The sequence below is a fragment of the Salvelinus namaycush genome, chromosome 42 (assembly GCF_016432855.1).
Source record: "Salvelinus namaycush isolate Seneca chromosome 42, SaNama_1.0, whole genome shotgun sequence".
In the NCBI taxonomy this organism is placed as follows: Eukaryota; Metazoa; Chordata; class Actinopteri; order Salmoniformes; family Salmonidae; genus Salvelinus; species Salvelinus namaycush.
The window spans coordinates 8,020,999-8,048,065 of NC_052348.1; the positions used below are offsets into that span (position 1 = coordinate 8,020,999).

Genomic DNA, 27,067 nt, shown 5'->3' on the forward strand with positions numbered 1-27,067 from the left:
GTGGATGATTATAATCATGCATATATAACATTGTAGATGTAAGTGTAGGCCTACACGTCTATATAATTAAGCAATAAGGCCCGAGGGGGTGTGGTATATGGCCAATATACCACGGCTAAGGGCTGTTCTAATGCATGACGCAACGCGGAGTGCAACCTGTAATCCTACTCTATTATACTTTGTAATGCTCATTCAAGTCAAATAACACGTGACGAAGTAGATGATTATAAAAATGCATATAAAACATTGTAGGGCTACATTTAGGTGTACATGTCTATGTAATATAGCCTATGCAATATGATTATTAGGCAATGGCAGTGTTTGTCTGCAAGGCTGAAGAAAGATAGTCATTCTTAAGCTTAATTTTCAAGCTGTTGGCTACATCCCTTCAACACATTAACACAAATATAATTCTACATTTCAAAGGGGGGGATTAATGTCAGATTCGAACCCTTGCAGATTGTGGAGCTAGGCACAGAGAGCAATTTGACCAGTCAGTTAATCAAAAACTACATCACGTGTATTTATCAGTACTGTTCAAGGACTGTTCCATGAACATGTATTGGAACACGGCCAACTACATTGACGATTTTTATTTGGCTGATACCGAATTTGTTACAGGAAATAATCACAGCCATCTGGTGAGGTTATCATAGGGCTACATGTGCATGTAAATGGGAACTGCTAACATGTAGCCTTTGATTACATGCTACTACTTCAAGGATTTGAATTTGCTGATACTTGAACTTCACCTTTAACGTCAACTTTTAATGTTCGCAAGTACGGCCCCAGCGTGTTTACCCATCCCCAATACGTCGGAGTCCTATACTGTAGTTACAGAATGACTTCATTGTTCAACTCATCATGGACATAAATATGATGTTGTGGATAAAGATAAGGCAGTTATGATAAGTCAAAAGTCAGACATGTGACTTAACTATGTTGACGTGTACAGTAGGTGTTTGTTTGTGTGGGTATGTGTAGGTATATTTAGTAAGTGTATATTGGTGATAAAGTGCTGTTGGGTGTATGCATAACAGGGTGAGGTGTATACTAAAGAGTGAATGAAAGTCTTAGTATGAAGTCCCATTTTGTGTTTATTAAACATAAGTTTTAAATAAACCATATGAAAATCACACATACACATGATAAACTGGATAAATTCTCATTAAAAGTGTCTTGGGTGAAAAACAAAGTAGTTCAATGAACGTAATGAAATAGGCATTTGAACATCATATAGCCTACACAGTAGAAACACAATATGTAACAGACTTTAGGCATATGTGGCTTATACACAGTGTACAAAACATTAGGGAGACCTGCTCTGTCCATGGCATAGACTGACCAGGTGAAAGCTATGATCCCCCTACTGAAGTCACCTGTTAAAATCACTTCAGATCAGTGTAGATGAAGGGGAGGAGACAGCTTAAGGAAGGATTTTAAGCCTTGAAGTAATTGAGACATGGATTGTGTGTGTGTGTGCCATTCAGAGGGTGAATGTGCAAGACAAAATATTTAAGTCCCTTTGAACAAACGGGGTATGGTAGGACATCCAGCCAACTTGACAAATGTGGGAAGCATTGGAGTCAGCATCCCTGTTGAACGCTTTCGACACCTTGTAGTGTCCATGCCTCAACGAATTGAAGCTGTTCTGAGAGGAAAGGGGGGTGTAACTCGATAGTAAGGTGTTCCTAATGTTTTGTACACTGAATGTATGTCACAATGTGTGTGTACTTATTGGTGATCGCCATTAGCTGCTGCCAAGTGAATGGTTTGTCCCAAATACATTGCTTTTAGTTTTTTAATATTTAGTACTAGCTTATTACTTGCCACCCATTCTAAAACTGACTGCAGTTCTTTAAGTGTTGCAGTGATTTCACTTGCTGTGGTAGCTGACGTGTATAATGTTCAGTCATCAGCATGCATGTACCTTATTTGCCAAACAGCCAACTTTTTGTCCTCCTTTTTCTTAATATCTCAAAAGGTATTGCCAGTATCAAATCCTAAACTTGTATTTCTACCTAACTACCTAGTAATCAATTTGGTAAAGTTCTGCCTACCGCGTAGTATGATTGACATGCATTATGCCTCTCAACTCTTGATGGTTGCTTTGCACAGTCCTGTAACCATCATCCCACCAGTTTCTAAACTTTGAGGCATGTCACTTCGCCATTCACTTCGCATAGCCCCCCACTAAGTGTGGACTGTTTTCTTAACCACAACTGGATGGATCCATAAAGAATTACTGTGGGAATAAATATCACTGAATGACAAAAAATAATGGAATAAAGTAGGCTAATGCAATTGAAGGCACCTATCAAATTGTTGCTTGATGAAACTCCCAAAGTCTTCCAATCGGTGGTAATACATTTGAAGCAACAGCCTACCCACGTGGTCAACTAAATCATCATTCCAGCACCATTTTGATTGGACTGCACCCTCGTGCTGCTTGAGACAAGCGTTGGGACTCGTCTTGATAAATCAATGTCAGATTTTTGTTTTCATTGAACCTCCGTTTGGATATTGGTTAGGCTACAATTAGACTGGGGAAATGTTAGCTATGTTGAGGTGTGTGCTGCTCATGATCATGTTGTATAGTTGGCTCATTTATTTGAAAATGGCAGCATGTAATATAGGCCTATGCAGTGTAACAAGTGGATTATTTTGCTCTTCTCTAGCAGTTGCTTAGTAGCCTACGCCTAGACTGACTTCAGACTTGTCTCAGGCTATTTGGTTTCTGGCTGAGCAAATCAGAAACCTATAGCATTCAATAATGTAGTCTAATTCAAGTGTAGACCTATTATTTTGCTTGATCGCGTATAGGCAACTCCAAAAGCCTGCGGAGATTGTGAAATATGAAGTCAACTTTTATTTTCTATCAGTATCACGATGAAGATAAGACCCTACTCCTGCTCCCTAACAAAGTGGAGCTAGAGTAGGAAATAGATGAAACGTGAATCAAAAAGGCATGGGCTTGGGCTCTGTTTCAGAATATCACTTTTTTATATGACAGAGGTTTGGTAGGAAATATATTATTTGTATTTTATTCTTATTCTTATTATACATGTGTGTTGACTGAATGGGGTGAGTTTAATGAACTATTGACTTAATTCATTTGTATGTAACATAATTAAACTCTGCTAAGCCTATTCTATTCCTTTGAAAATACATTTGATTAGTCTAATGTATTTATTTTTGATGGTGTATATTCAATGGATTTATTAAAATAACGCCCACCAGCATCTGCACACCACTACTACAACTCATCACCTGCATGCCGGCATGCGCACAGGAGGTATATAAGGCGAATGCAGGCAAGAATGTGGTAAAAATGTGCCTGTTTGTAAGGGGGTCATATAAACATTGCCCCATTTTTTTTTTACAAGCAAAATACCATAAATCTGTGAAAGCAGTAAGACACACAGGCTTTACTCAGTGCCAGCTCATTAGTAAAGACCAAAAAAAAGGGGCCTAGACAACTGCCCTGAGGAATGCCCGACTACCTGGATTATGTTGGAGGCTTCCATTCAAAGACATGTAACTCTCAATCCACGAATTAGCAGAGCATGTAAAGCCATAACATGCATTTTTCCAGCATCAAATTATGATCGATAATGCCAAAATCTGCACTGAAGTCTAACAAAACATCTCCCATAAGCTTCTTATTATCAATTTCTTCCAGCCAATCATCATTGCGAAAGTGCATGTTGAGTGCCCTTCCCTATAAGCATGCTGAAAGTCAGTTGTTAATTTGTTTATTGTGAAATAGCATTGTATCTGGTAAAACACAATTTGTTTCAAAAAGTTTAAGGGTTGGTAGCAGGTTGATTGCTCGGCTGTTTGAGTTTGCAAAGGGTGCTTTGCTATTCTCGGGTAGCGGAATTACTTTTGCTTCCCTCCAGGCCTGAGGGCACTTACTTTCCTGTAGGCTTAGATTGAAGAGATAGCAAATAGGAGTGGCAATATAGTCCGTTACCATCCTCATTCAAGTTGTCACATGCAATATTCAAACCAGGAATATTCAACACTGAAATGTGTTACTTTCGCTACTCCAAATTAATCTGTGGATCTTTTCTGCTGACAACAATGAAAAGTAATCTTTGTCTTTAATGCAGGGTTTGATCTAAACGTAATAAGCTATAACATAGAATGGTTTCTAGTTTATAGTGTGGAATGGTTTTTCTGCTGGTGTATCCTAAGGTATCTCCTCTCTGAGAACCTCTTCCCACAGTGGGGACAGGCGAAAGGCCTTTCTCCCGTGTGGACCTTCAGGTGCCTCTTCAGGCTGCCAGCCTGGGTGAAGCGCATGTGACACTGCGGGCAGCTGTAGGGTTTCTCCCCTGTATGGACCCTCTGGTGCCTCTTCAGGTCACTAGACTGGGTAAAGCGCATATGACACTGGGTACAGCTGAAGGGTTTCACCCCTCTGTGGACCCTCTGGTGCCTCTTCAGGTCACTAGACTGGGTGAAGCGCATGTGACACTGGGTACAGTTGAATGGTTTAACCCCTTTGTGGACCCTCTGGTGGATCTCCACCTTCTGGGGGCTGCTGAAGCCTTTATTACAGAACATGCAGAGGAACCGATTCTCTTTACTATTGCCTGATGTTGCTCCCCCTCCCGGAGCCTGGGCTCTAGCCCTGTCGTTTGAGTGCAATACCTGATCGAAAAGGACGCGGCCGTGTGAATCGGAAGGCCCCATCGACGTGGACACTGGGTCACAGTCCCCGAACGTGTATAAAGGGGAGTGGGTCGCGACATTTGAATTTGTCTCCAAGCTTTCCCTGTAATCTAAGAAATATTTTCCCTGTGAGTGTCTGTCTCCTAGGTGACTATCTGCATTCCATGTGGGAGAAATGTCGCCCTCCACTTTCACAGTCACATCATTTACGACTAGACCCTCCACTTTCTTATATTGGCACCCTTCAGAGTACACACTACTACTGTACTGGTTCCAGTCCCCTCTAGACAGATCAGTCTGTGTCTCTAAACCCAAGGGCATGTTGCCAGGGTCCATCTCTGTAGAGTAAGAAGAAAGCGTATCCTCACCGCCAGTGTCTAACACATCACCATCCTCACGGGAATGAACCATCCTCTCGTTCTGGTGAAATACCGGTACATAGTCTGAGCCGGGAGCAGGACAGCCCAGTCTCCACAGCCCAAGTCTCTCTGGGTCTGATCTGTGGTCAGATCCTGTGTGTAAGAGCCTGTGTGTTACGGTTAAAGTCTTGGTGTCTGTCTCGGAATTGAGGACGGAGTTCAGCGTTCCACTGACCTCCATGATGCTGCATCGAGTCCTGGGTTGTGCTGGGGCGTTGGTGGGGTCCTCCGTGGCTACATGGGGCGCTACAGTTGCTCCAGTCTGGATGTCTCTGCTGTGCCGCGGGTTCTCCTCTCCTTCAGACCTCTCCTGCTTGACCTCAGGACCTGCAGCCTCTGCATCTGCAGACTGACACAAGAGAGGAGGTTATCGATACATGAGTTAAATTGGATAACAAAGTATGTTTACATGCACAGTAAAAAGTATATATTAAATTGATTATGGCAGTAGGCAGATTATGCAATAGTAGTTATGGAAACACCTTACTCTGCTTATCTTAATCGCCTTAAGGTCAAAATCGAAGTAAGCATACGCCGATTAAAAGACCTGGTTTTCTGAGCAATCTTTTGAATTATTAGGACATGTAAACACCTTAAAATCGGTGTTCCAGTGGTGTATTTGATCTGCGCATATACTAACACCAGCCGAGCGAGCCTCCCTCTGTGGATAGTCAGATTAATATAATAGTTAAATCAAAACGTTGACATGCTTTGCAAGAAAAACGATTTCCCTAATAATCCTGTTTACATGGACACATCTCAAAGGCTACCGTTTGGCACTCTGATAAATGTAGAAAATCACCAATCAAAATAAACATTATATCACGTTATTTTTGGGAAGCATATTTGATTCTGAATTGGGACTTGTAAAGTTTGTTTGTGAAAACTACTTCTAAGATGCATACATTCAGTTGATCCAAACTCACTTCACTAGAGCTAATAAATCACATTATTGTGTGCATGTAACTGTACACAATGTCGTAGGGAAGTCTCACAAGCTCCCCTATGGCAGATAAATAAGGATGTACATGTAAGCGAGTGAATAGCTGAGGGGAGCCTTTCTGAAATAAAAGGGCTACATTTGATTTACAAATAGCACATTTTATGCAACACTATTACACTGACCTCTATCACGATAACGTTCTGGGTTGAGGTTTTACTCTCCTCATCAACAGTGATTGGTTGGTCATCTCTCCATGTATCGTGTCCCACTGGCTTCACAATGCTCCTGTGGCCTCCAGTGAGATGTCCTTCACCTGAGTGTGTGATCGGGGGAAAAGAGGTGGTTAGGTTAGGGGGGGGTTAATATCTTCTGTTTATCAGGGGGAGTTGCAGCACCCCTATATAACCCCTGGTTATGTTGACACTGTCTACAATTGGCAAAGATGTAAGGTAACACTTCTCATAACTTCTTGATATACTATTTATTGATTTCATGCATCACATTGTTTTCATTGAGTAAATAATAGGAAATGCAGTAAATCAAGATTTTGGTTAGAATATGATAGCCATGTTGCACAAAGACACAAAGTAATCATACTATCCAAAAACTGGCTAAGACCCAATTCTGGGTAAAACATCTGAACACGTGCAGAGGGAAACAGGGCGACATACAATGAGCTATATACAAGCATTTCGCTGCACCCGCAATAACATTTAAATGTGTATGTGACCAATACAATTTGATGTTAACTGCGACAGGCCGCGCAGCCTCAGACTTCTGTAAAATGTACCTCTTGCCATTCCTCTGTATCGGTCAAGGATCTTGACACTGCTGGGACGACTGGCGAGAACGCGCTCTCGTATTGTCCTCTCTGCGCGCTCCCGTGCCACCTTCAGTTCTAGTAGTTTTCTCCGCAATGCCCTGTTTTCTTTCTGGCTTTGAGTTATTTCTAAACGAAACACCGCATAGTCGTCGTCTACGAGTTTACAGATCTCTGCCACTGCTGCATTCGCTAGCACCTCCAAGATGGAGGCTATTTGAGTGTGAAAACCCATACAGTTAGCCATTGTTAGCAGCTAATTAGCGTTACCTAGATACATCTATCAACCAAGTACTGTCTCCAATGCGAATTAAATACTGCTTGGTGTATGTACCTGATGCTGTGCTGTTAAATTAGTCATATGTTTCAGTTCCATGGTGTTAATAAATGTCAAACTTGGTACCGTTGTGAAACGGTTGTGACTAGATGCAGTACAGCTGCGGATGAGATTTACAATTGATCTACCGCGAGAGTTTGGACTAATGATGAGTCGGATATCGCTTAGATTTGCTCAAATAAAAAAATCAAGAGCACGCCAGCGTGTAGTCCTAAAACCCGGAAATAAGTTACCTCTGGTTCTTTCAGCCAGCCTTGTGGGAAAACTGAATGGGGAAAGGATAGGGACCGAAAATAAGGTCTGAGGAAATAAACTATAATGTATCAAATTAATCGTCAGCGCACAGATACAGTATAACCAAACCAATTTGTCCTGCTAAATGCCAATGCAGCCTAAGTGTGGTATTTCAAATAAACCTATTGACCACCCGTTATCTGCACACATTGGCCGTTCTAGCTTGTATGGCTCCCTGGGCGAACCCCCCTCCTGCACTAACTGTAATTTTTATTCAGACAGTTGGAACAACACAAATAAATAATCATAACATTTAAAACTAAATCAATATACAAAAATAATACTCATTTCAAAAAGTAACAAAGACAAATAGAAACAAATGTGTTGATTTGTCACTCGAGTGTCAATAAAAAACCCATCCCCCAACACTGTCAACCAAGAGTTAAGACTAAACCAATTCACCTTGGGTGTGCAGACTGGCGTTATATGAACGATTTCACACAAACCAGAAAAAAAGTATAATGTCTGTGACTTTATATCTCCCTCACTAACTTGAAACATTAGCTATCTGAGCAGCTAACCGATCGCTGCAGCTGTAAATAGCCCATCCAATCTACCTACCTCATCCCCATATTGTTTTTGACTTTTTTGCTCTTTTCCACACCAGTATTTCTACTTGCGCATCATCATCTGCACATCTATCACTCCAGTGTTAATTTGCTAAATTGTAATTACGTCGCTACTATGGCCTATTTATTGCCTTACCTCCTCATGCCATTTGCACACACTATATATAGACTTTTTTCTATTGTGTTATTGACTGTACGTTTGTTTATTCCATGTGTAACTCTGTGTTGTTTGTGTTGCACTGCTTTGCTTTATCTTGGCCAGGTCGCAGTTGTAAATGAGAACTTGTTCTCAACTGGCCTACCTGGTTAAATAAATGTGAAATAAAACTAAAACTACATATTCACAGTATTATGAATGAATTGTGGTTTATTTGGTAGCATTTCATAGTGTGACTGATTTTACTAATTGCTTTAGTACTGTACAAAGTTAGAGGTGTGCTATTTGATAGATTCCCCTGCTCCCCCTACCTCGGGCTTCCAGTGGCAGAAACACCAACGTTTTGCTGTATTTATTTGAAAGGAACCATTGATGTGCCACATTTGCTTAATGCCATGATATGTTTATTCGCCCGAAAAGGATTGTATAATTTGATCTGTATTTTGCCAACCCCATCTCATACTTCTGAGTGGGAGACCTTCCCAGGCAGTAGCCTGCCTAGCTCACAAACTAGAATCAGGGCGCCCACTCCGACAAGGTTAATTGACCCATAGTCTCACACGGTGACATGATATCATTGACGTGACGTGCAAATGTGCGGGTGCCCCGTGCCTCCCCCGGCAAGATGCCGCCCGGGGTGGCTGCCCATGTTGCCAATACCTAAATCCGCCACTGTCTGCACATTGTTTACCTGCCTCTAGCTGCTATTGCCATAGCAAAAGTGATATCCAGTCATATCATGAACTCATACATTCCTGTTTGGATGTGTTATGTATGAGTTCATGATATTTTGATGTGCTATATTTCCAATATTGTCAATTAAGGTGACCAGATTTTGGAAATGAGAATTGGGGAAATGTGTTGTTTTTTTTTGCACTATGAATGACTTGATTAGATAACTCATTATTTGGGTTGATTTGGGTTCGACCATATCATGGGCTGGTGCTACCAGCTGTAAAAGTTAGTGACACCAGGGGAAAATTAGTTGGCAGCGCTCAGTGATGTGGGCTGGTGTGGATAAAATGCTAGGCCCGAATTCTTTGTCCCAGTCCGCCCTGAAAAAACCCATCGCACTCCTTCAGTCACATTTCAATTCAAGTTACATCCCTACTAAACAGGCTCAGGGGCCTGTGAGGGTAAAACATCCTTTACCTGGATTTATTGCAATGCCTCGGCTGTAAACAAAAGTATGGATGAAGTGAATTTCTTCACTCGATCTACCATACGGGTCAAAGTGCACCAACCACTCCTCCAACTTCTCAGGTATTACATCTGCACGTACTTTATGCGCCACCCCAGAGATAACTCCCTTGATAGGCGCTCTGCTTTGAAGATCCATACACAAAACATTCCATTCATTTCTTGAGGCCTAATGCACGCTTCTTCTGCTCCATTTACACACACACAAAAAATGTGACCCTTACTGGCACCACTTCACCCAACGCCTCATGCATGACATTTATCGAGACTTCAAACGGATCTCCCAGGTTCCATTAGTTCAAAATCCTTACTCCAACTAAAAACGAGTCTAGGAGTTTCTTATTTTCCACCACAACTTTACTTCTCTTGTTTCCTTTCTTGTTCTCCACTGTAACCCAATAACAACATGATTTCTCATTTTTGTTGTACATAAAGGAACAGGTTTCACCTGATTATGCCAAATAATGTTGGGGAAAGGGGTGCTAAAGGTGTTATAACCAAAGAGGGACATTATATTTGTTACGAATAGAACATAGCCAAAACCAAATTCAGAGGGGAAATATGGTGTTACACTTCAATGAGTGTTTCAGCTATCGGTAAATCCATTTGAATTCAATCACTTTTTGATAGCATCCCTTTTTATTTGAACAAAACCCATGGTAAAAGTGCTCAGAAAGTAACTTTTTGGATCTGAATACCAAAACATTCAAGCAATAAAGGTGCTCAAAGTTGACCCATTTTGCATACCCCACCATACCATGAGAATTCCATGTTTTCATCACTGGAAAAGATAGACGGTTGAGATTGATATTTAAAAGCTTACAAACAGGGTTGTCAAACTATTTTATAATTTCTGGAGATTTATTTTATATTTTAAAATTAAGTATTAATAAAAAGTAAATTATCTAAACCTGTAATCAGATTTTTTTAAATATTTGCATCTTAGCCTATTTTTACATAATCTAAAATGTTTGTGTTGTGCCCACCGTCAGTTGAGACACAACATGCTGTTGAATACAGGGTGGTGTCATGTGTTGGATGATAAATGTACTAAAATGTAAACTTTCAAATGGTACCAGAAAGATGGTTGGAGGTCCACACATCCGAAAATGTTGACGTGAATGGGAATATCTGTTGTTTCAAATTCTACTGCCAATCCTCCATAGGAAACCTATTGAAATATAGATAATAGAATAGACATGACCATTTAAATTGACATTAAACGGTGGGTGGACCGAAGGTCATAGTTGTGGTAGTAATTAGAAGTAAAAATGTCAATTGCAGTGGTCTGAAGGAATAGGTCCGTTCTATGAGTTATATTTCTATGATTGAAATGACACCCACCCTGTATTCAAGAGCATGTTGTGTCTCAACTGACGGTCTCAAAACTCAGATAAAGTGAAACAGGGTCCAGGCTGCAACATTGGAGTTTACGCATCACTTTCTGACAACTTCTTCCATGGGCAAACATGTACAGAAAGTTATGTTTAAATCATAAGGGATGCTGTCAAAAAGTGAGTCAATTCAAATGGATTTACTGTGCCAGCACACCAAACAACAAGTCTGTATCATGTGAGAATGTGAGCGTACCCAGATGCTCAACTGAGGGACTTAGTAATCCCCCCAAAAACTCTCTAAGATACTTCACATGATAACCATAAAATGTCAGCTAAACTAAAGAATGGCTCCCAGATATCCCCAGCGCACACTTCAAGCCACACTGCTACGACTTCTCCCCGTTGTGGACACTCCTATGTTTGATAAGATTACTCTGGAAGGAGAAGCTCTTGTAACATAGTTTACACTGGAAGGGCCTCTCCTTGGTGTGAACTGTCTGGTGCTGCTTGATATATTTAGTCTTAGCGAAGCGCTTCCCACACGTGGGGCAGGCGTATGGCTTTTCGGGCGTCCGTCCTAATGCTCGGCCTCCCACGTTGTGACCCAATGACACCAGAGGAGGTAGAAGCAGGAGCCACCACCCTCAGGTGGTTAGTGTTTGAGCTCCTTCCTTGACCTCTAGCCATTGTTTGTTGGGTGTTGTTGGGATTGTGTGCTGTGTTATAGGCTAGGTACCTCTTGTGGTACACGCCAATCCTGGCCCTGTCTGTATTGGTGGGGTAACCATGAGGTAACTGAGGATGGCTAGACCCAGGCCCAGGCCTTCTATGAACCCAGTCACTAGTCATTAAAGAAGACAGACTTCCTGTTAGACTACCACCAGGGGGGTCTCCCACCGCTCTCTGTGAAGGCTGAAACCCAGTGTGACCTGCTCTGTTCATCATGGATACTGTGGTGTTTGTATCATAGGAACAGGAGGATATATCTTTATCAGCCCCAGGCCCTGCTTCATCCCTGCACTGAGACTGTGAAGAGAAGGGTCTGGGCTGCGGACTGGAGCCTCTCTGATGACCACCAGGACTGAGGTTGTTCAGTCCACCTGCCCACTGGTTGTGTTCTGTGTGGTGGTGGAGTCTCTGTCCCTCGTGGTTCAGTCCTGGTTCTGACTCGGGAAGGAAGAGCGATGGCTCCTGATCCAGGGTTCTGATCCGGGGCCAGAGTTTGTGACCAGCCGCTTCAGAAGTCCACTCTCCCCCGCCAGCGACACCGGATATCAGCAGGTCCTCATGGACTGCAGACTGTAAACAACGATTGTACAGAAAATCATAAAAGTTTATACAAGAAACTCTGTTGAGAAACATGACATATTATAAAATGTTAACCACAGTCAAGCCCATCTCTCACACTGTAATTCAAGTACGTAACAATATGGAGCCATTGTAGTTTATTATAAAAAATGTCCTTATGTGTTGAATAAAGAATTGAGTATGTTTTGGTTTGACTAAGAAAAGGGAAACTCTGCCTGAAATGTAAAAAATTAAAGTCATTCAGCACAGAGTCGATTTTGTATTTAATTTAAACCAAATGGTCATACACTCACTTTTTTTATTTAACTAGGCAAGTCAGTTAAGAACAAATTCTTATTTACAATGACGGCCTAGGAACAGTGGGTTAACTGCTTTGTTCAGGGGCAGAACGACAGATTTTTACCACATAATGTGAAGTACAGTACTTTTATTGCACAAAGTGATATGTGACAAATAGAATAACTTCTCACTATGGTAACACTTGACCTTTTCTTTAAATCCAGTACCCTCGCTTCGATAAAATTAATTAAAAAATATTTTAGAGAAGGTTCAACATTACACACAGCTTCACTACTTCCTGTCACGTAAACATGAATTAAGGCAATATCATTTCCTCATTATAAAACACCAGCATCAAACAACATGATAAGGTTGTCACTTCATCAGTGAAGCATTTTTACAGGCACCATCACACCAAACATCACCATATCATCTACTCTGCCTCATACTCATTCTTTCCTCAGTTCACCTCATCCAGTTTCCTACTACATCCGAAAGCTCCTCTCTGAGAACCTCTTCCCACAGTGCATACAGGCAAACAGCCTCTCTCCCGTGTGGACCTTCAGGTGCATCTTCAGCTGGTAAAAAACAACAACTCCCAAATGGATTCCCATCCACTGACCTCCACTATGTCGCCTCTGGTATTGGCCTGCTCAATGATGTCGTCCCCCGGGGCCTTGGCTGCACCCATCTGGGTCTGGGAATCCAAGATGTCTGCCCAGTCTCCTCTGTTAGCCTCCAGCCAACCACCTGCAGGAAGAGGTTAGAAAATAGACGTTTAAAAACATGGCAGAGACAACTCTACATATGGGGACCGTACTTGTGAACTTTTGCTTAGACCATTGTTTAATCCATCAGTCTAAAATGGCTAGCTACTAGCTTTTCTCATAGGGCAACCTGGCCAAATTAGCCACAGCGCTGTGGACGGCCAGCTGAGCATATAATTATATCCGGTAACAAAATAACAAATCAACCCATCAGAGACCTTAAACGTTAGAGCCGCCATCCATTCGCATTTGTTCAATAGGTCAATTTGGCCAACTGCTTGGTTGAATTTGTTACCCATGGTCTAAGCCACAGGTGTCAAACTCATTCCACGGGGGGCCGAGTGTCTGCGGGTTTTCGCTCCTCCCTTGTACTTGATTGATGAATTAACATCACTAATTAGTTAGGAACTCCCCACACCTGGTTGTCTAGGGCTTTATTGAAAGGAAAAACCAAAAACCTGCAGACACTAGGCCCTCCGTGGAATGAGTTTGACACCCCTGGTCTAAGCGGAGTAGTGGCGTCATACACTAAAGTGGTCTACTCCAGATGTTGGCATATGGTGGCTGTGAGTTCAAATCCCATTCGGGGTAAGATTATTTTTAAAAGAGTGAACCCTCCACTGTTGGCCATCAAGTGAAATAGCCGATTATCAAAATGCATATAAAACCTTGTACAATTAAGTGTACATGTCTAAGTAACTTTGCCTATGTTCATTGTAGCGACAAATATTTCTGTATTAAGCCTGTTTTATAGCAAGCGTTTTGGTCTGAGTGACTATAAATTGTGAAGCCAGAAGAAGGCTAGGCTTCACCTCAGTGGATTCCTGGAGAAGCTGCACCCTCACTGAACACTTGCTGAACCTACCCAGACCAGTCAATTTATACTTTGTTACACGTGAGACAAGGTAAGCTAGATAATGATTCTAAAAACGCATAACAAATGTTGTAGCCCTATCCTACATGTAGGCAAGTGTACACAACCATGCAGCCTCATATACTAAGATATGTTTAGGTCCTAGCAGTATGTTTGTGAAGAAAGGCCTAGCTCCTGATTAAATTAATTCTTAATTTTTAAGGTGATGACTGCACTTTTCTTCTCAACACAATACCAAAATGAATGTCCACATGTCAAAGGAAAAATGATGACCCCATTGGGGATTTGAACTTAAGTCGCAAGTTGTGAAAAGTGTCAAGAACTAGGCGTCTTACACTGTGAGCCAATTGTCCAGACCCATTTTTGCATGTGATGCATTTAATTTGAGTATCGGAATGTGTGGGTGGTAAGGATGCTTTAGGGTCGTTCCAACTCAAGAAAGAGGATTTCGACACCCACCATCTCAGATTGTGCTGAAATTGTTTTTGTTGTTTGAAACAGATAAGATTAGCATTCCTGCAACATTATCTGCTTGAAATATAATTGAATCTCTGAGAAATGAAGCTAATTGATTGCACCCAAAATTGTCCATTTTAATTTATAGGATTCATATATTGTTCAATAAATATAGCATCTAACATCCGATTTGGATCCAACTTTTTTCTAACAATAATTTGGACATGAGGAATCCAAATAAACTGTCAAACTCCACCCATGGACCCTCCACACCAATTACACCCCAGTGAATTTGGTGACCCCCCCGCCCCCCCCCCCGTCAGAGAAATGTGTCTTTTTAAGTTGTTAGGTTTATGTCCATTCCTACATCCTGATATTACTGTATGTAGGCTATATGTATTTCTCCCTTACCTTGCTCCCCCATCTTTAGTCCACTCAGCAGATCAATGCTCTCTGGTTCGGCTTCTATTGTCTCCTCTTTGACCAGCAGCAGATCAGGCTTCCCATCCTCCATGTCTACTGACTGTAAGAGATACAGAGTGAGAGGATGTTGGATTAAAAAATTCGCTACGAGTACTATTCAAACATTTTAGTTGATTTGATACTATGCAAATGTGTTAGTTGATTTTATTTTATTATTTGACACTCATTCATGGTTTGATCATTGAAAGACATGGCCCGTGTCCGAATACCCATATTTGCGTCCTAAATAGTAAGCGGTTTGAGTATATGAAAAAATCTACGTTTAATAGTATGCGACGTTTCGAAAATCGAGTATACTTGAAATGCCTGAATGTCATAACGCTATTGTTATTTTACTGCTGCTGTTTAACAAATAATTAATTTTATTTTCTATTTTTTACTTAACACTTATTTTTCTTAAAACTTCTTAAAGCATTGTTGGTTATGCTTACGGGCCATGTAAGCATTTCACTGTAAGGTCTACAACTGTTGTATTCGGGCGCATGTGACAAATAAAATGTGATACTCTTTTTGGCTTTGACAACAGCTGATCAATTAGATATAGGGATGTGCAACCGAAATCAACTAATAACAGGAAACAACACAGGCAAAACTGATCCTAGATCAGCACTCCTACTCTGAGAGGCTTTGTGGATACAAGCCCTGACCTAACACCATACAGACAGTAGTTCACAGTGGGCTCACCTCAGTGAGACTGTGTGTCATCCTGTGCTGCTCAGCTGGTTCCTCTATGGGTTCAGAAGGAGGTGTAGTCTGGTTTTCCTCCATGACCATGGTCCCCTCAGGGTTCCCCGGACCCTCCTCACACCCATCCTCCTTCACCAGCAGCACCTCTGGACCCTCCTCCTTCTGGAAGAGAAAGGTGATACAGATTACACAGACACACACTCCCTCAGGTATGTACACACGCACACACAGATAATAAACACACTTTCAACATGGAGTGTTTACCCATCCCCACTACGTTTGAGGCCTATACTGTAGTTACAGAATGACTTCATTGTTGTTAAACCCATCCGATGGACATAAATATGAGGTTGTGGGTAAATAAAAGTCAAAAGTCATCATCAGACAAACCCGACTAAACTATTTTGACGTATATAGTAGTTTTTTTGTATTTTTTCCTACCACCCATCCCCTAATTGCAGTAAACTAATGGACAACTTCCAGCTAATACATACTATATACATTTTACGGACATAGTATATTTGACGTTAGTTCTCTTTTTTTTGGCACACCCTTCAGCTACCCTCAACCCCTCCCATCTATCCCTGAAGACCATCCCGTTTTGATTTCTAATTGCCATATATTTTTCAAATGTGCTGTTTGACCAAAGTTCTGAACCTTTCTATTCTCATAGTTTCTACAATTGTCAATTAATGATGAACATTTTTGCTAAGAGTATTATTATATTTTTGATTGATTGACTATGACTTTTCAAATCACCCAGCAGTGCTATTTGCAGAGTTTGCACCAGGTAAATGTAGCAATTCTTCAGCCATTCCTGAACCTGCGACCAAAAACAAGCTACATATGGGCAATACCAAAACAAGTGATCTAATGATTCTGTCCCTTCGCAGCAAAAACTTTTCGGGAAGTATTCAGACCCCTTCCCATTTTCCAGATTTTGTTATGTTACAGCCTTATTTTAAAATTGATTAAATTAATATTTTTCATCATCAATCTACACACAATACCCCATAATGACAAAGTGAAAAGAGGTTTTTAGAAATTTTTGAACATTTATAAAAAATAATTATCAACTGAAATACCTTATTTACGTTAGTATTCAGACCCTTTGCTATGAGACTCAAAATTGAGCTCAGGTGCATCCTGTTTCCATTGATCATCCTTGAGATGTTTCTACAACTTGATTGGAATCCACCTGTGATAAATTTAATTGATTGAACATTGGACAGAGCGCTCAAAGGCACACACTTGTCTATATAAGTTCCCACAGTTGACAGTGCATGTCAGAGCAGAAACCAAGCCATGAAGTCGAAGGAATTGTCCGTAGCGCTCCGAGACAGGATTGTGTCGAGGCACAGATCTGGGGAAGGGTACCAAAACATTTCCGCAGCATTGAAGGTCCCCAAGAACACAGTGGCCTCTATCATTCTTTAATGGAAGAAGACTCTTCCTAGAGTCTCTTCCTAGACTCTTCCTAGAGCTGGCCGACCGGCCAAACTGAGCAATTGGGGGAGAAGGAACTTGGTCAGGGAGGTGACCAAGAACTCAATGGTCACTCAGAGAGCATCTGTGGAGATGGGAGAACTTTCCAGAAGGTCAACAATTTCCTCAACACTCCACCAATCAGGCCTTTATGGTAGAGTGGCCAGCCACTCCTCAGTAAAAGGCACATGACAGCCCGCTTGAAGTTTGCCAAAAGGCACCTAAAGGACTCTCAGACCATGAGAAACAAGATTCTTTGGTCAAATGAAACCAAGATTGAAAACTTTGGCCTGAATGACAAGCGTCACGTCTGGAGGACACCTGGCACCATCCCTACGGTGAAGCATGGTGGTGGCACCATCATCAGCATCATCATCCCGGATCCGGGATAATTGTCATCAGAAACGCTGACTAGCATAGCCTAGCCTAGCGCCACAGGTATATAATATAATTTCATGAAATCACAAGTGCAATATTGCAAAACACAGTTTAGCCTTTTGTTAATCCATCTGTCGTCTCAGATTTTGAAATTATGCTTTACAGCGAAAGCAATACAAGCGTTTGTGTAAATTTATCGATCGCTCGACAAAACAATAAGTACACCTAGCATCAGGTAACTTGGTCACGAAAATCAGAAAAACAATCAAATTATTGGTTTACCTTTGATGATCTTCGGATGTTTTCACTCACGAGACTCCCAGTTAGACAACAAATGTTCCTTTTGTTCCATAAAGATATTTTTTATATCCAAATACCTCCGTTAGTTTGATGCGTTATGCCCAGGAATCCACCGGAAAGAGCGCTCGCGACAACGCCGACAAAAATCCCAAATTATATCCATAATGTCCACAGAAACATGTCAAACGTTTTTTATAATCCATCTTCAGGGTGTTTTTCAAATATCTATTCGATAATATATCAACCAGGACAGTTGGCTTTTCACTAGGACAGGGAGGAACAATGGCCGCCTTTCTCTGTTACGCAGAACTCACTCTGAGAGCCCCCACCTATCCACTTACGCAATGTGCCCTTTCACGCTCATTCTTCAAAATAAAAGCCTGAAACTATGTCTAAAGGCTGTTGACACCTTAGGGAAGCCATAGAAAAAGAAGTCTGGTTGATATCCTTTTAAATGGACAATAGGGATGCATAGGAACAGAGAGGTTTCAAAAACAGGGTCACTTCCTGATTGGATTTCCCCCAGGTTTTAGCCTGCAATATCAGATCTGTTTAACTCACAGACAAAAATTTTACCGTTTTGGAAATAATCTGACACTTATATGCATATTCTAGTTTCGGGGGCTGAGAAATAGGCAGTTTCAAATGGGTACGTTTTTTAGCCAAAAACGAAAAATGTTGCCCCCTAGTCTTAAGTTAATGAAAACATAACTACTGTCTTTCGCTCCCGTCCGCCGAACACCTGCCCTCGCCGTCGTTAACAGAACTGTGGGAAAGTAGTGTCCAACAGGTGGGGATGAAGGACACTGTCTACCATTGTCTTAGCTAGCTAGCTACAATGAAAAACAACTATATGCTACCGCTGTCGCCCCCGCTTCCTCTTCTATGGGGTTTATCAGAGGTTGGCATCCAACTTATGATGCCTTACCACCACCTACCGTAATGGAGTGCTTCCGCCTGTGTACCGGAGTCCTAGCTTAAAAATTGACCAATAAAAGTATAAAGAGGTGTTCCTATCAACACTCTGAACTGCACTCTGAACACTCTGAGAGTCTCCTCCAGGAATTTACGACCTGAGATAACAGAACCTTGGTGTAGGAGAGGAGAGAGAGGGGGAGGCCACGCTCTATACCCAGAAAGGGCCACGCCATGACACAGTTATGAGTGCAAAACCTGTCACCCGTGGTAAAACTAAGTGCACTATGGTAAACTGCATCTAACAGCTTTAATAAAGTGGGAGCTGCAGTCATATCCAGTTGAAGTCGGAAGTTTACATACACTTAGGTTGGAGTCATGAAAACAAGTTTTTCAACCACTCCACAAATTTCTTGTTAACAAACTATAGTTTTGGCAAGTTGGTTAGGACATCTACATCTGCATGACACAAGTAATTTTTCCAACAATTGTTTACAGACAGATTATTTCACTTATAATTCATTGTATCACAATTCCAGTGGATCAGAAGTTTACATACACTAAGTTGACTGTGCCTTTAAACAGCTTGGAAAATTCCAGGATATGATGTTATGGCTTTAGAAGCTTCTGAGAAGCTAATTGACATCATTTGAGTCAATTGGAGGTGTACCTGTGGATGTATTTCAAGGCCTACCTTCAAACTCAGTGCCTCTTTGCTTGACATCATGGGAAAATGAAAAGAAATCAGCCAAGACCTCAGAAAAAAATTGTAGACCTCCACAAGTCTGGTTTATCCTTGGGAGCAATTTCCAAACGCCTGAAGGTACCACGTTCATCTGTACAAACAATAGTACGCAAGTATAAACACCATGGGACCACGCAGCCGTCATACAGCTCAGGAAGGAGATGCGTTCTGTCTCCTGGAGATGAACGTACTTTGGTGCAAAAAGTGCAAATCAATCCCAGAACAACAGCAAGGACCTTGTGAAGGAGGAAACAGGTACAAAAGTATCTATTTCCACAGTAAAACGAGTCCTATATCGACATAACCTGAAAGGTCGCTGAGCAAGGAAGAAGCCACTGCTCCAAAACCGCCATAAAAAAGCCAGACTACGGTTTGCAACTGCACATGGGGACATAGAGTGTACTTTTTTAGAAATGTCCTCTGGTCTGATGAAACAAAAATATACCTGTTTGGCCATAATGACCATCGTTATGTTTGGAGGAAAAAGGGGGAGGCTTGCAAGCCAAAGAACACCGTCCCAACCGTGAAGCACGGGGGTGGCAGCATCATGTTGTGGGGGTGGTTTGCTGCAGGAGGGACTGGGTGCACTTCACAAAATAGATGGCATCATGAGGAAGGACAATTATGTGGATATATTGAAGCAACATCTCAAGACATCAGTCAGGAAGTTAGCTTGGTTGGAAATGGGTCTTCCAAATGGACAATGACCCCAAGCATACTTCCAAAGTTGTGGCAAAATGGCTTAAGGACAACAAAGTCAAGGTATTGGAGTGGCCAAGCCCTGACCTCAATCCCATAGAAAATGTGTGGGCAGAACTGAAAAAGCGTGTGTGAGCAAGGAGGCCTACAACCCTGACTCAGTTACACTAGCTTTGTCAGGAGGAATGGGCCAAAATTCACCCAACTTATTGTGGGAAGCTTGTGGAAGGCTACCCGAAACATTTGACCCAAGTTAAACAATTTAAAGGCAATGCTACCAAATACTAATTGAGTGTATGTAAACTTCTGACCCACTGGGAATGTGATGACAGAAATAACATCTGAAATAAATCATCTCTCTACTATTATTCTGACATTTCACATTCTGAAAATAAAAAGTGGTGATTCTAACTGACCCAAGACAGGGAATTTTTACTAGGATTAAATGTCAGGAATTGTGAAAAACTGAGTTTAAATGTGTTTGGCTAAGGTGTATGTAAACTTCCAACTTCAACTGTAGCCTCGTTATTGTGTTACTTAAAAAAAAAAAAAACTCTTCTTGAACTGCACTGTTGGTTAAGGGCTTGTAAGTAAGCATTTTACAGCAAGGTCTACACTTGTTGTATTCGGTGCATGTGACAAATAAAGTTTGATTTGCATCGACAGACAGCAGCATGGCACGAAAGTGTGGAACAGGCATCAACAACAGTCAGATGTTGACAACCTAACGAGGCAGGACTCAGCTAGAGCTTTTCAACCCGTTCCTGGACCAACAGGTGAAGTTATGACAGTGTGACAGTGCCCCTGATAATGAAATGGATGGCTAGAGAGTAACGTTATCTGGATAAATGTATGGTTATAGCGGGTCTACATTGAGTTATGAGTCATGACATAATCCCATAAAACCTTCTGATTCATGTTTATTGGTAGTTGAGTATGAATAGTCAGAATAGAATTGTCTATAGGCCGATATTACAAATGTAATCAGTAATTACTATGGAGAGGGGCTAGCTACTCTTATTATTATTATTGTTATTTTAAAATCAGAATAACTGATTTTGCCTCGTTTCATCCTAGATATAACCCAGTCAAGAGCAGAGGGGCCCAAACAGTCACATCTGTAGTTTTTCCCTCGGACCCTTCAGGGGGATAGAAGACGGGGCTTCATGAAAGAGTGGTACAGTACGCATAAATGGCTAGAATACTCTCAGAGTAAAGACTCTGCCTACTGCTATGCTTGCCGGCACTTCAGTCTCTACATCTGAAGAGGGGTTCAAAAATGTGAAAAAAGCAACTTACAAAGATGGGGGATTTGTAGGCCATGCCAAATTAGAATCACATACTAATGCTATGTTAGCATGGGCAGAATATGAAAAGCCGACTGCAAGCAAATGCTCCCTCAGCCTCCTTAAATGCAGAATCTAATAAATTAGTGATGGGAAATAGAGAGTACATTAAAACTGTTGGAGAAACCCTGCTCCTCACAGCTACGCAAAACGTTGCACAGAGAGCACAAAGAAACAGAAGGTCAGAATAAAAGGACATTTCCTCTCTATTATGGAACTGCTAGCCAAGAATGATCACAGTCAAAAGAAAAATGACAAGTCAAAGAAATGCAACATACTTTGGGCATGGTACACAAAAAATTTTTTTTATTGCCTGGCTGAAATGGTCCGCACCTCAATAATTAGTGAAGTTGCACAAAGTGAGGCTTTCAGCATTATGGTTGAAGAGACCAAAGACATTAGCAAGAAGGAACAGATGTCCTTTGTAATTCGATACTATTACAATGGGTCAATATGTGAACGTTTCCTCACCTTTGAAGCAGCAGAGCGCCTGGATGCTACAGCACTTTCACAGAAAATTGTACAAATACTGCAGAAGTATGTCCTTGACTACAGAAACCACCTAGTAGGGCAAGCATATGATGGTGCCTCTGTCATGAGTGGAAAGAACACAGGTGTGCAAGCACGCATTAAATCAGAGGCCCCATTTGCTTTTTATGTTCACTGAAATGCACATTGCTTAAATGTAGTATTAGTTGACAGTGTGAAATGCATCCCTGAAGCCTATTGTTTCTTTTCTATTTTGCAGAAACTGTATGTCTTTGTGTCAGGGTCATATGTGCACCAAAGGTGGCTAGAGGTACAGAGGGAGATGTTTCGGGGGGCCCCGAGAGAGTTACAACGGCTGATAGAGACACGGTGGGCATGTAGGTACAATGCTTGCAAGACAGTGAAGGACAGACTGCCAGCCATCATACGTCTACTGAAAGAAATATCTGACGAGAGAAATGGTGACAGAGCTGTAGAGGCAAGAGGTCTATTAGCCCAAATATATCTAAAGTTTGTTGGCCTCCTTGTAACATTCACCAATGTTTTTGGTGAGATAAAACATCTGTCAGATATTTTACATTTCCCCCACAATTCAACTTGGGCACATCAAGGGTATTACATTTCCACTCCAATAGTTCAAAGACAGGTCAACACAGATGAGGAGTCATTTCGGGCAGGTTCATTCATTCCAATTGTTGATGTGCTTCTCTCTGAGGCGAAGAGAAGATTTTCTAAAGAAAGTTGTGTCATAATGCAAGGGATACAAGCCTTGAATCAGAATGTGAGCGCAGTTTTCTGTGCTAACGTTAACACCCCCAAAATTGCTCGTCACTCATTGTATTTCTCAAGACAGTCTTGATTAAGTGTAGAGTCCAGAAGGGCTCGGGCCATAAATCTTGATGATTTTGTGGATGTGTTTGCCAAAAGACCCCGCAACAGGCAAATAAAGCTGTATTGAAAAGAATGTAGCCCAATAAAGCAGGGATATGAATATATTGTGAGTAGGCTATAGTAAAATGTATATTGTTGTCCATGATTATGCTTTTGTTTTGTTTTTCATTTTGGGACATATATAATATTTTAGTTTACAAAAAGACACAGCAACGGCCAAATAAAGCTGTATTGAATATAATTGGAGGCCTCTGTGTGGTGTTTTTAAACTTGAGTAGGCTTGTTCCCAGTAAATGTTTTGTTCCTTACAATCAATGTACTCCTTCAAATTTAAAGCTGTATATTTGTCTTTTTAAGGAAAACGACAACTAGCCTATTTGAAGAACAATGAATCGCCTAACACATGTATATTCAGATACATAACACATTAAAACAGGATTGCTGTGGAACTCAAAATGTTAACTGTACCGGTATTAGTCTATGCACATCAGATAATTAGTAACATTAACTGTAAAATAAGAAACTAAAGTATATCAGTATGCGATTTCTTAACTCTCATTTTGACATCGTTTTCAACTAGCCTATATACTACAACAGCATAATAGAATTCCTGAAATTCAGTTAAGGCTTTTGGTTTTGGTCTGCCACCCCAATATTTTCAGTGGCCCCATCTGGCCACCCCTATGAAAAATGTCTGGGGTCGCCACTAAACTGAGGGACTTTGAGTACTTAAAAAAAAAAATCTTACCCCAAGACACTTCACATGATAACTGTAATATGTCAGCTAAAGAATGGTTCCCAGATATCCCCTGCGAAAAAGTCAAGCCACAGTGCTACGATTTCTCCCCATTGTGGACACTCTTATGTCTGGTAAGGTTAGTTAGGAAGGAGAAGCTCTTGTAACATAGTTTGCACTTGAAGGGCTTCTCCTTGGTGTGAACTGTCTGGTGCATCTTCACATAATTCGCCTGAGCGAAGCGCTTCCCACACGTGGGGCAGGCGTACGGCTTGTCGGCATCCGTCCTAATACTCAGCCTCCCACGTTGTGACCCAATGACACCAGAGGAGGTAGAAGCAGGAGCCACCACCCTCAGGTGGTTAGTGTTTGAGTTCCCTCCTTGACCTCTAGCCATTGTTTGGGTGTTGTTGGGATTGTGTGCTGTGTTGGTAGGGTAACGATGAGGTAGCTGAGACCCAGGTCCAGGCCTTTTATGAACCCAGTCATTAGGCATTAGACGAGACCCTGAAAGAGAAGACAGATTTCCTGTTAGATTCCCATCAGGGGAGTCTCCCACCACTCTCTCTGAAGGCTGAATCCCAGGGTGTCTTGCTCTATTCATCATGGATACTGTGGTGTTTGTATCATAGGAACAGGAGGTTCTATCTCTATCAGCCCCAGGCTGCAGACTGGATCCCTGACTGGAGCCTCTGTCTCTCTGATGACCACCAGGACTGTTGTTCAGTCCACCTGTCCACTGGTTGTGTTCTGTGTGGTGGTTGTGGTGGAGTCTCTGTCCCGGATCCGACTCAGGAAGGAAGAGCGGCGGCTCCTGATCCATGATCCTGATCTGGGGCCAGGGTTTGTGACCAGCCACCTCAGAGGTCCAGTCTCTCCCACCAGCAACACTGGATATCAACAAGTCCTCATGGACTGCAGACTGTAAAAACAAATGGAAGAGAAATCATAAAGGTTTATATAACAAACTTTTTGCTGTACACACAGAAACATGACAAGATATTCTAAAATATTAACCACAGTCAATGGGGGTATAGGGGATATAACCGGGTTGGGTTGGGGGATACTTTGGAAAAGGTTCAACATTACATGAAAACATTCTTCCCCTCAGTTCCCTACTACATCCCAAACCAACAGAATTAACTACAAACTATCTAACTAGTAGTACATTACATATCACCACTATACATGGACTATGTGCATTTTCTGCTGGTGTATCCTGAGGTAGCTCCTCTCTGAGAACCTCTTCCAGCAGTGTGTGCAGGCGAACGGCCTCTCTCCCGTGTGGACCATCAGGTGCATCTTCAACTGGTGGGAAAACCTCATCTCACACTGGGGGCAGCTAAAAGATTTCTCCCCTGTGTGGACCCTCTGGTGCCTCTTCATGTGGGACGAGTCAGAAAAACGGGCCCAGCACAGGTGGCAGCCCAACAATTTCTCCCCCGTATGCATCCTCTGGTGGATCTTAAACTGTTTGGGGAAACTGAAGGCTTTCCCACAGAACGAACACGGGAAGCGTTTTTCTTTGCCACCGGATCTACTGATAGCATTACTTCTACTGTCATTTGTGAATGGGCTTGTGTAGCCATTTAGTGTTGAGTCACTGGCATTGTCTGAGGTCTGGTTTAACATTAGGAGAGTGTGAGGAGGACGAAGGCCAGGGAATGTCTGTGTTGTCGCAGGGACCATGTTCCAGTTGATAGATCCTATAGAAGGCAGGCTGAAGGCTGCACCTGTTAGGGGGTTAACCTGAGGCGCCATCAGTCTGTCTGAATCAAAACTATAGGAGCAGGACGGAGCATTGCTAGCCGAGTCTGTGGCTGTTCTCATACAGACACCTCCCCGTCCCCGCAGACCAAATCTACGCCTCACCCTGGTCTCAGCCAGTCTGTTGTCATGGAGACTAAGTTCGGTTGCTGTTCTGTGTTCGACTGTCTGTTTCTGGTTAACAGTTTTGTTCCCCAGCCCAGAGTTGAGGACGCTATCCCATCCACTGACCTCCACTATGTCGCTTCTGGTCCTGGCCTGTTCAGTGATGTTGTCCCCTGGGCCCTTGGCTGCACCCGTCAGAGTCTTGGAATCCAAGATGGCCGCCCAGTCTCCTCTGTTTGCCTCCAGCCAACCACCTGCAGGAAGACGTTACAAAAATAGACTTTACAAACATGTCAAAGAACTCATAGACCAATGGAGTTTGAGTCAATTACCTGGTCAAGTTCATACATTATAATGTGTGTTTTAGTATGTAAACATAAGTTGCATTGATTTCATATTACCAATGAAGAAAATCAAGAATGAATAATAGCCAGGTGCATTATTATTCCAATTGAAGATCTATTACTGTATGTAGGCTATATGTATTTCTCCTTTACCTTCCTCCCCCATCTTTAGTCCACTCCGCAGGTCAATGCTCTCTGGTCCGTCCTTCATTGTCTCTTCTTTGACCAGCAGCAGATCAGGCTTCCCATCCTCCATATCTACTGACTGTAAGAGACACAGAGTGAGAGGATGTTGGATCAAATGAGCACCCTGCTATGGAGCATCTTCTGATGGGTCAGTGAAGGATTGCTATAAGTACTACGCAAACATGTTAGGTAATTTGATACTATGAGAGCTTCATCCGGGTGGACTGAACTCTGCCAACACTGTTCACCCAGTTCATGCTCCAGCCATTGCATCCAGCAACTTTAAGGAGGTCTGTCGAATGCTCACGTGGATGGCCAAGGACCTGGCAATGTCTCAGCTCACTCAGCAAATAGCTGCAGATGATCCTATGCCTGTTAACCCTTAAGTGAATGAGCTGAATACCCCCTCTAAATCTCCTAGGGGGCTAATGCACCTGCATGTGCGTAGTATGATTTTTAAAAATGGGCACAATTGACATTTGGATACATAACTAGTGTCCTGGCATTCTGGTTCTCTCGGAAACATGGTTAAATGGTTCTGTCTCTGAAAAAGACGTTGAAGTATATTATTATAATGTATTTAAATGTGACAGATTACAGAGGGGGGGGGGGGGGGGGGGGGGTGGCTATATACAGTGCCTTCAGAAAGTACTCTTATCCCACATGTGGCTGCGTTTCAGCGTGCATTCAAAATTGAGTAAATATATTTTTTTAGCTCACCCATATACACACACACAATACCCCATAATGACAAAGTGAAAACATGTTTTTAGATATTTTTGCAAATTTATTGAAAATGAAATACAGAAATATCTATTTTACATAAGTATTCACACCCGAGTCAATATTTTGCACCATTGAGTACAGCTCTGAATCTTTCTGGTTAAGTCTCTAAGACCTATCCACACCTGGGATGTGCAACATTTGCCCATTATTCTTTCCAAAATTCTACAAGCTCTGTCAAAATTGGTTGTTGTACATTGGTAGACAATCAATTTCAGGTCTTGCCATATATTTTCAAGTAGATTATCCACTCAGGAACATTCACTGTCTTCTTGTTAAGCAACTACA

General features: G+C 41.9%; 2 protein-coding genes across 6 annotated transcripts in view; both read right to left on the bottom strand.

Annotated features, from left to right (window-relative positions):
- The window catches only part of LOC120034862 (protein glass-like), a 467,553-nt gene that overhangs the window by 253,585 nt on the left and 186,901 nt on the right, over positions 1-27,067 (bottom strand). The gene's annotated exons all lie outside the window — the stretch shown is intronic.
- LOC120034808 (zinc finger protein 624-like) overlaps positions 1-27,067 on the bottom strand; it is a 106,973-nt gene that overhangs the window by 24,642 nt on the left and 55,264 nt on the right. For 2 of the 5 annotated variants that reach the window (XM_038981447.1, XM_038981446.1), the window contains exons 1-3: positions 6,833-7,304; positions 6,225-6,355; positions 5,275-5,448 (exon numbers count right to left, since the gene is read on the bottom strand). In XM_038981447.1, coding sequence (XP_038837375.1) covers positions 5,275-5,448; positions 6,225-6,355; positions 6,833-7,109 — 582 coding nt within the window. In that variant the 5' untranslated portion in view covers positions 7,110-7,304. Of the gene's footprint in view, positions 1-5,274; positions 5,449-6,224; positions 6,356-6,832; positions 7,305-14,851; positions 14,964-21,767; positions 24,517-25,592; positions 25,721-25,963; positions 26,076-27,067 lie in introns of those variants that run through there. The other 3 variants (XM_038981444.1, XM_038981443.1, XM_038981445.1) reach the window with 2 other exon arrangements.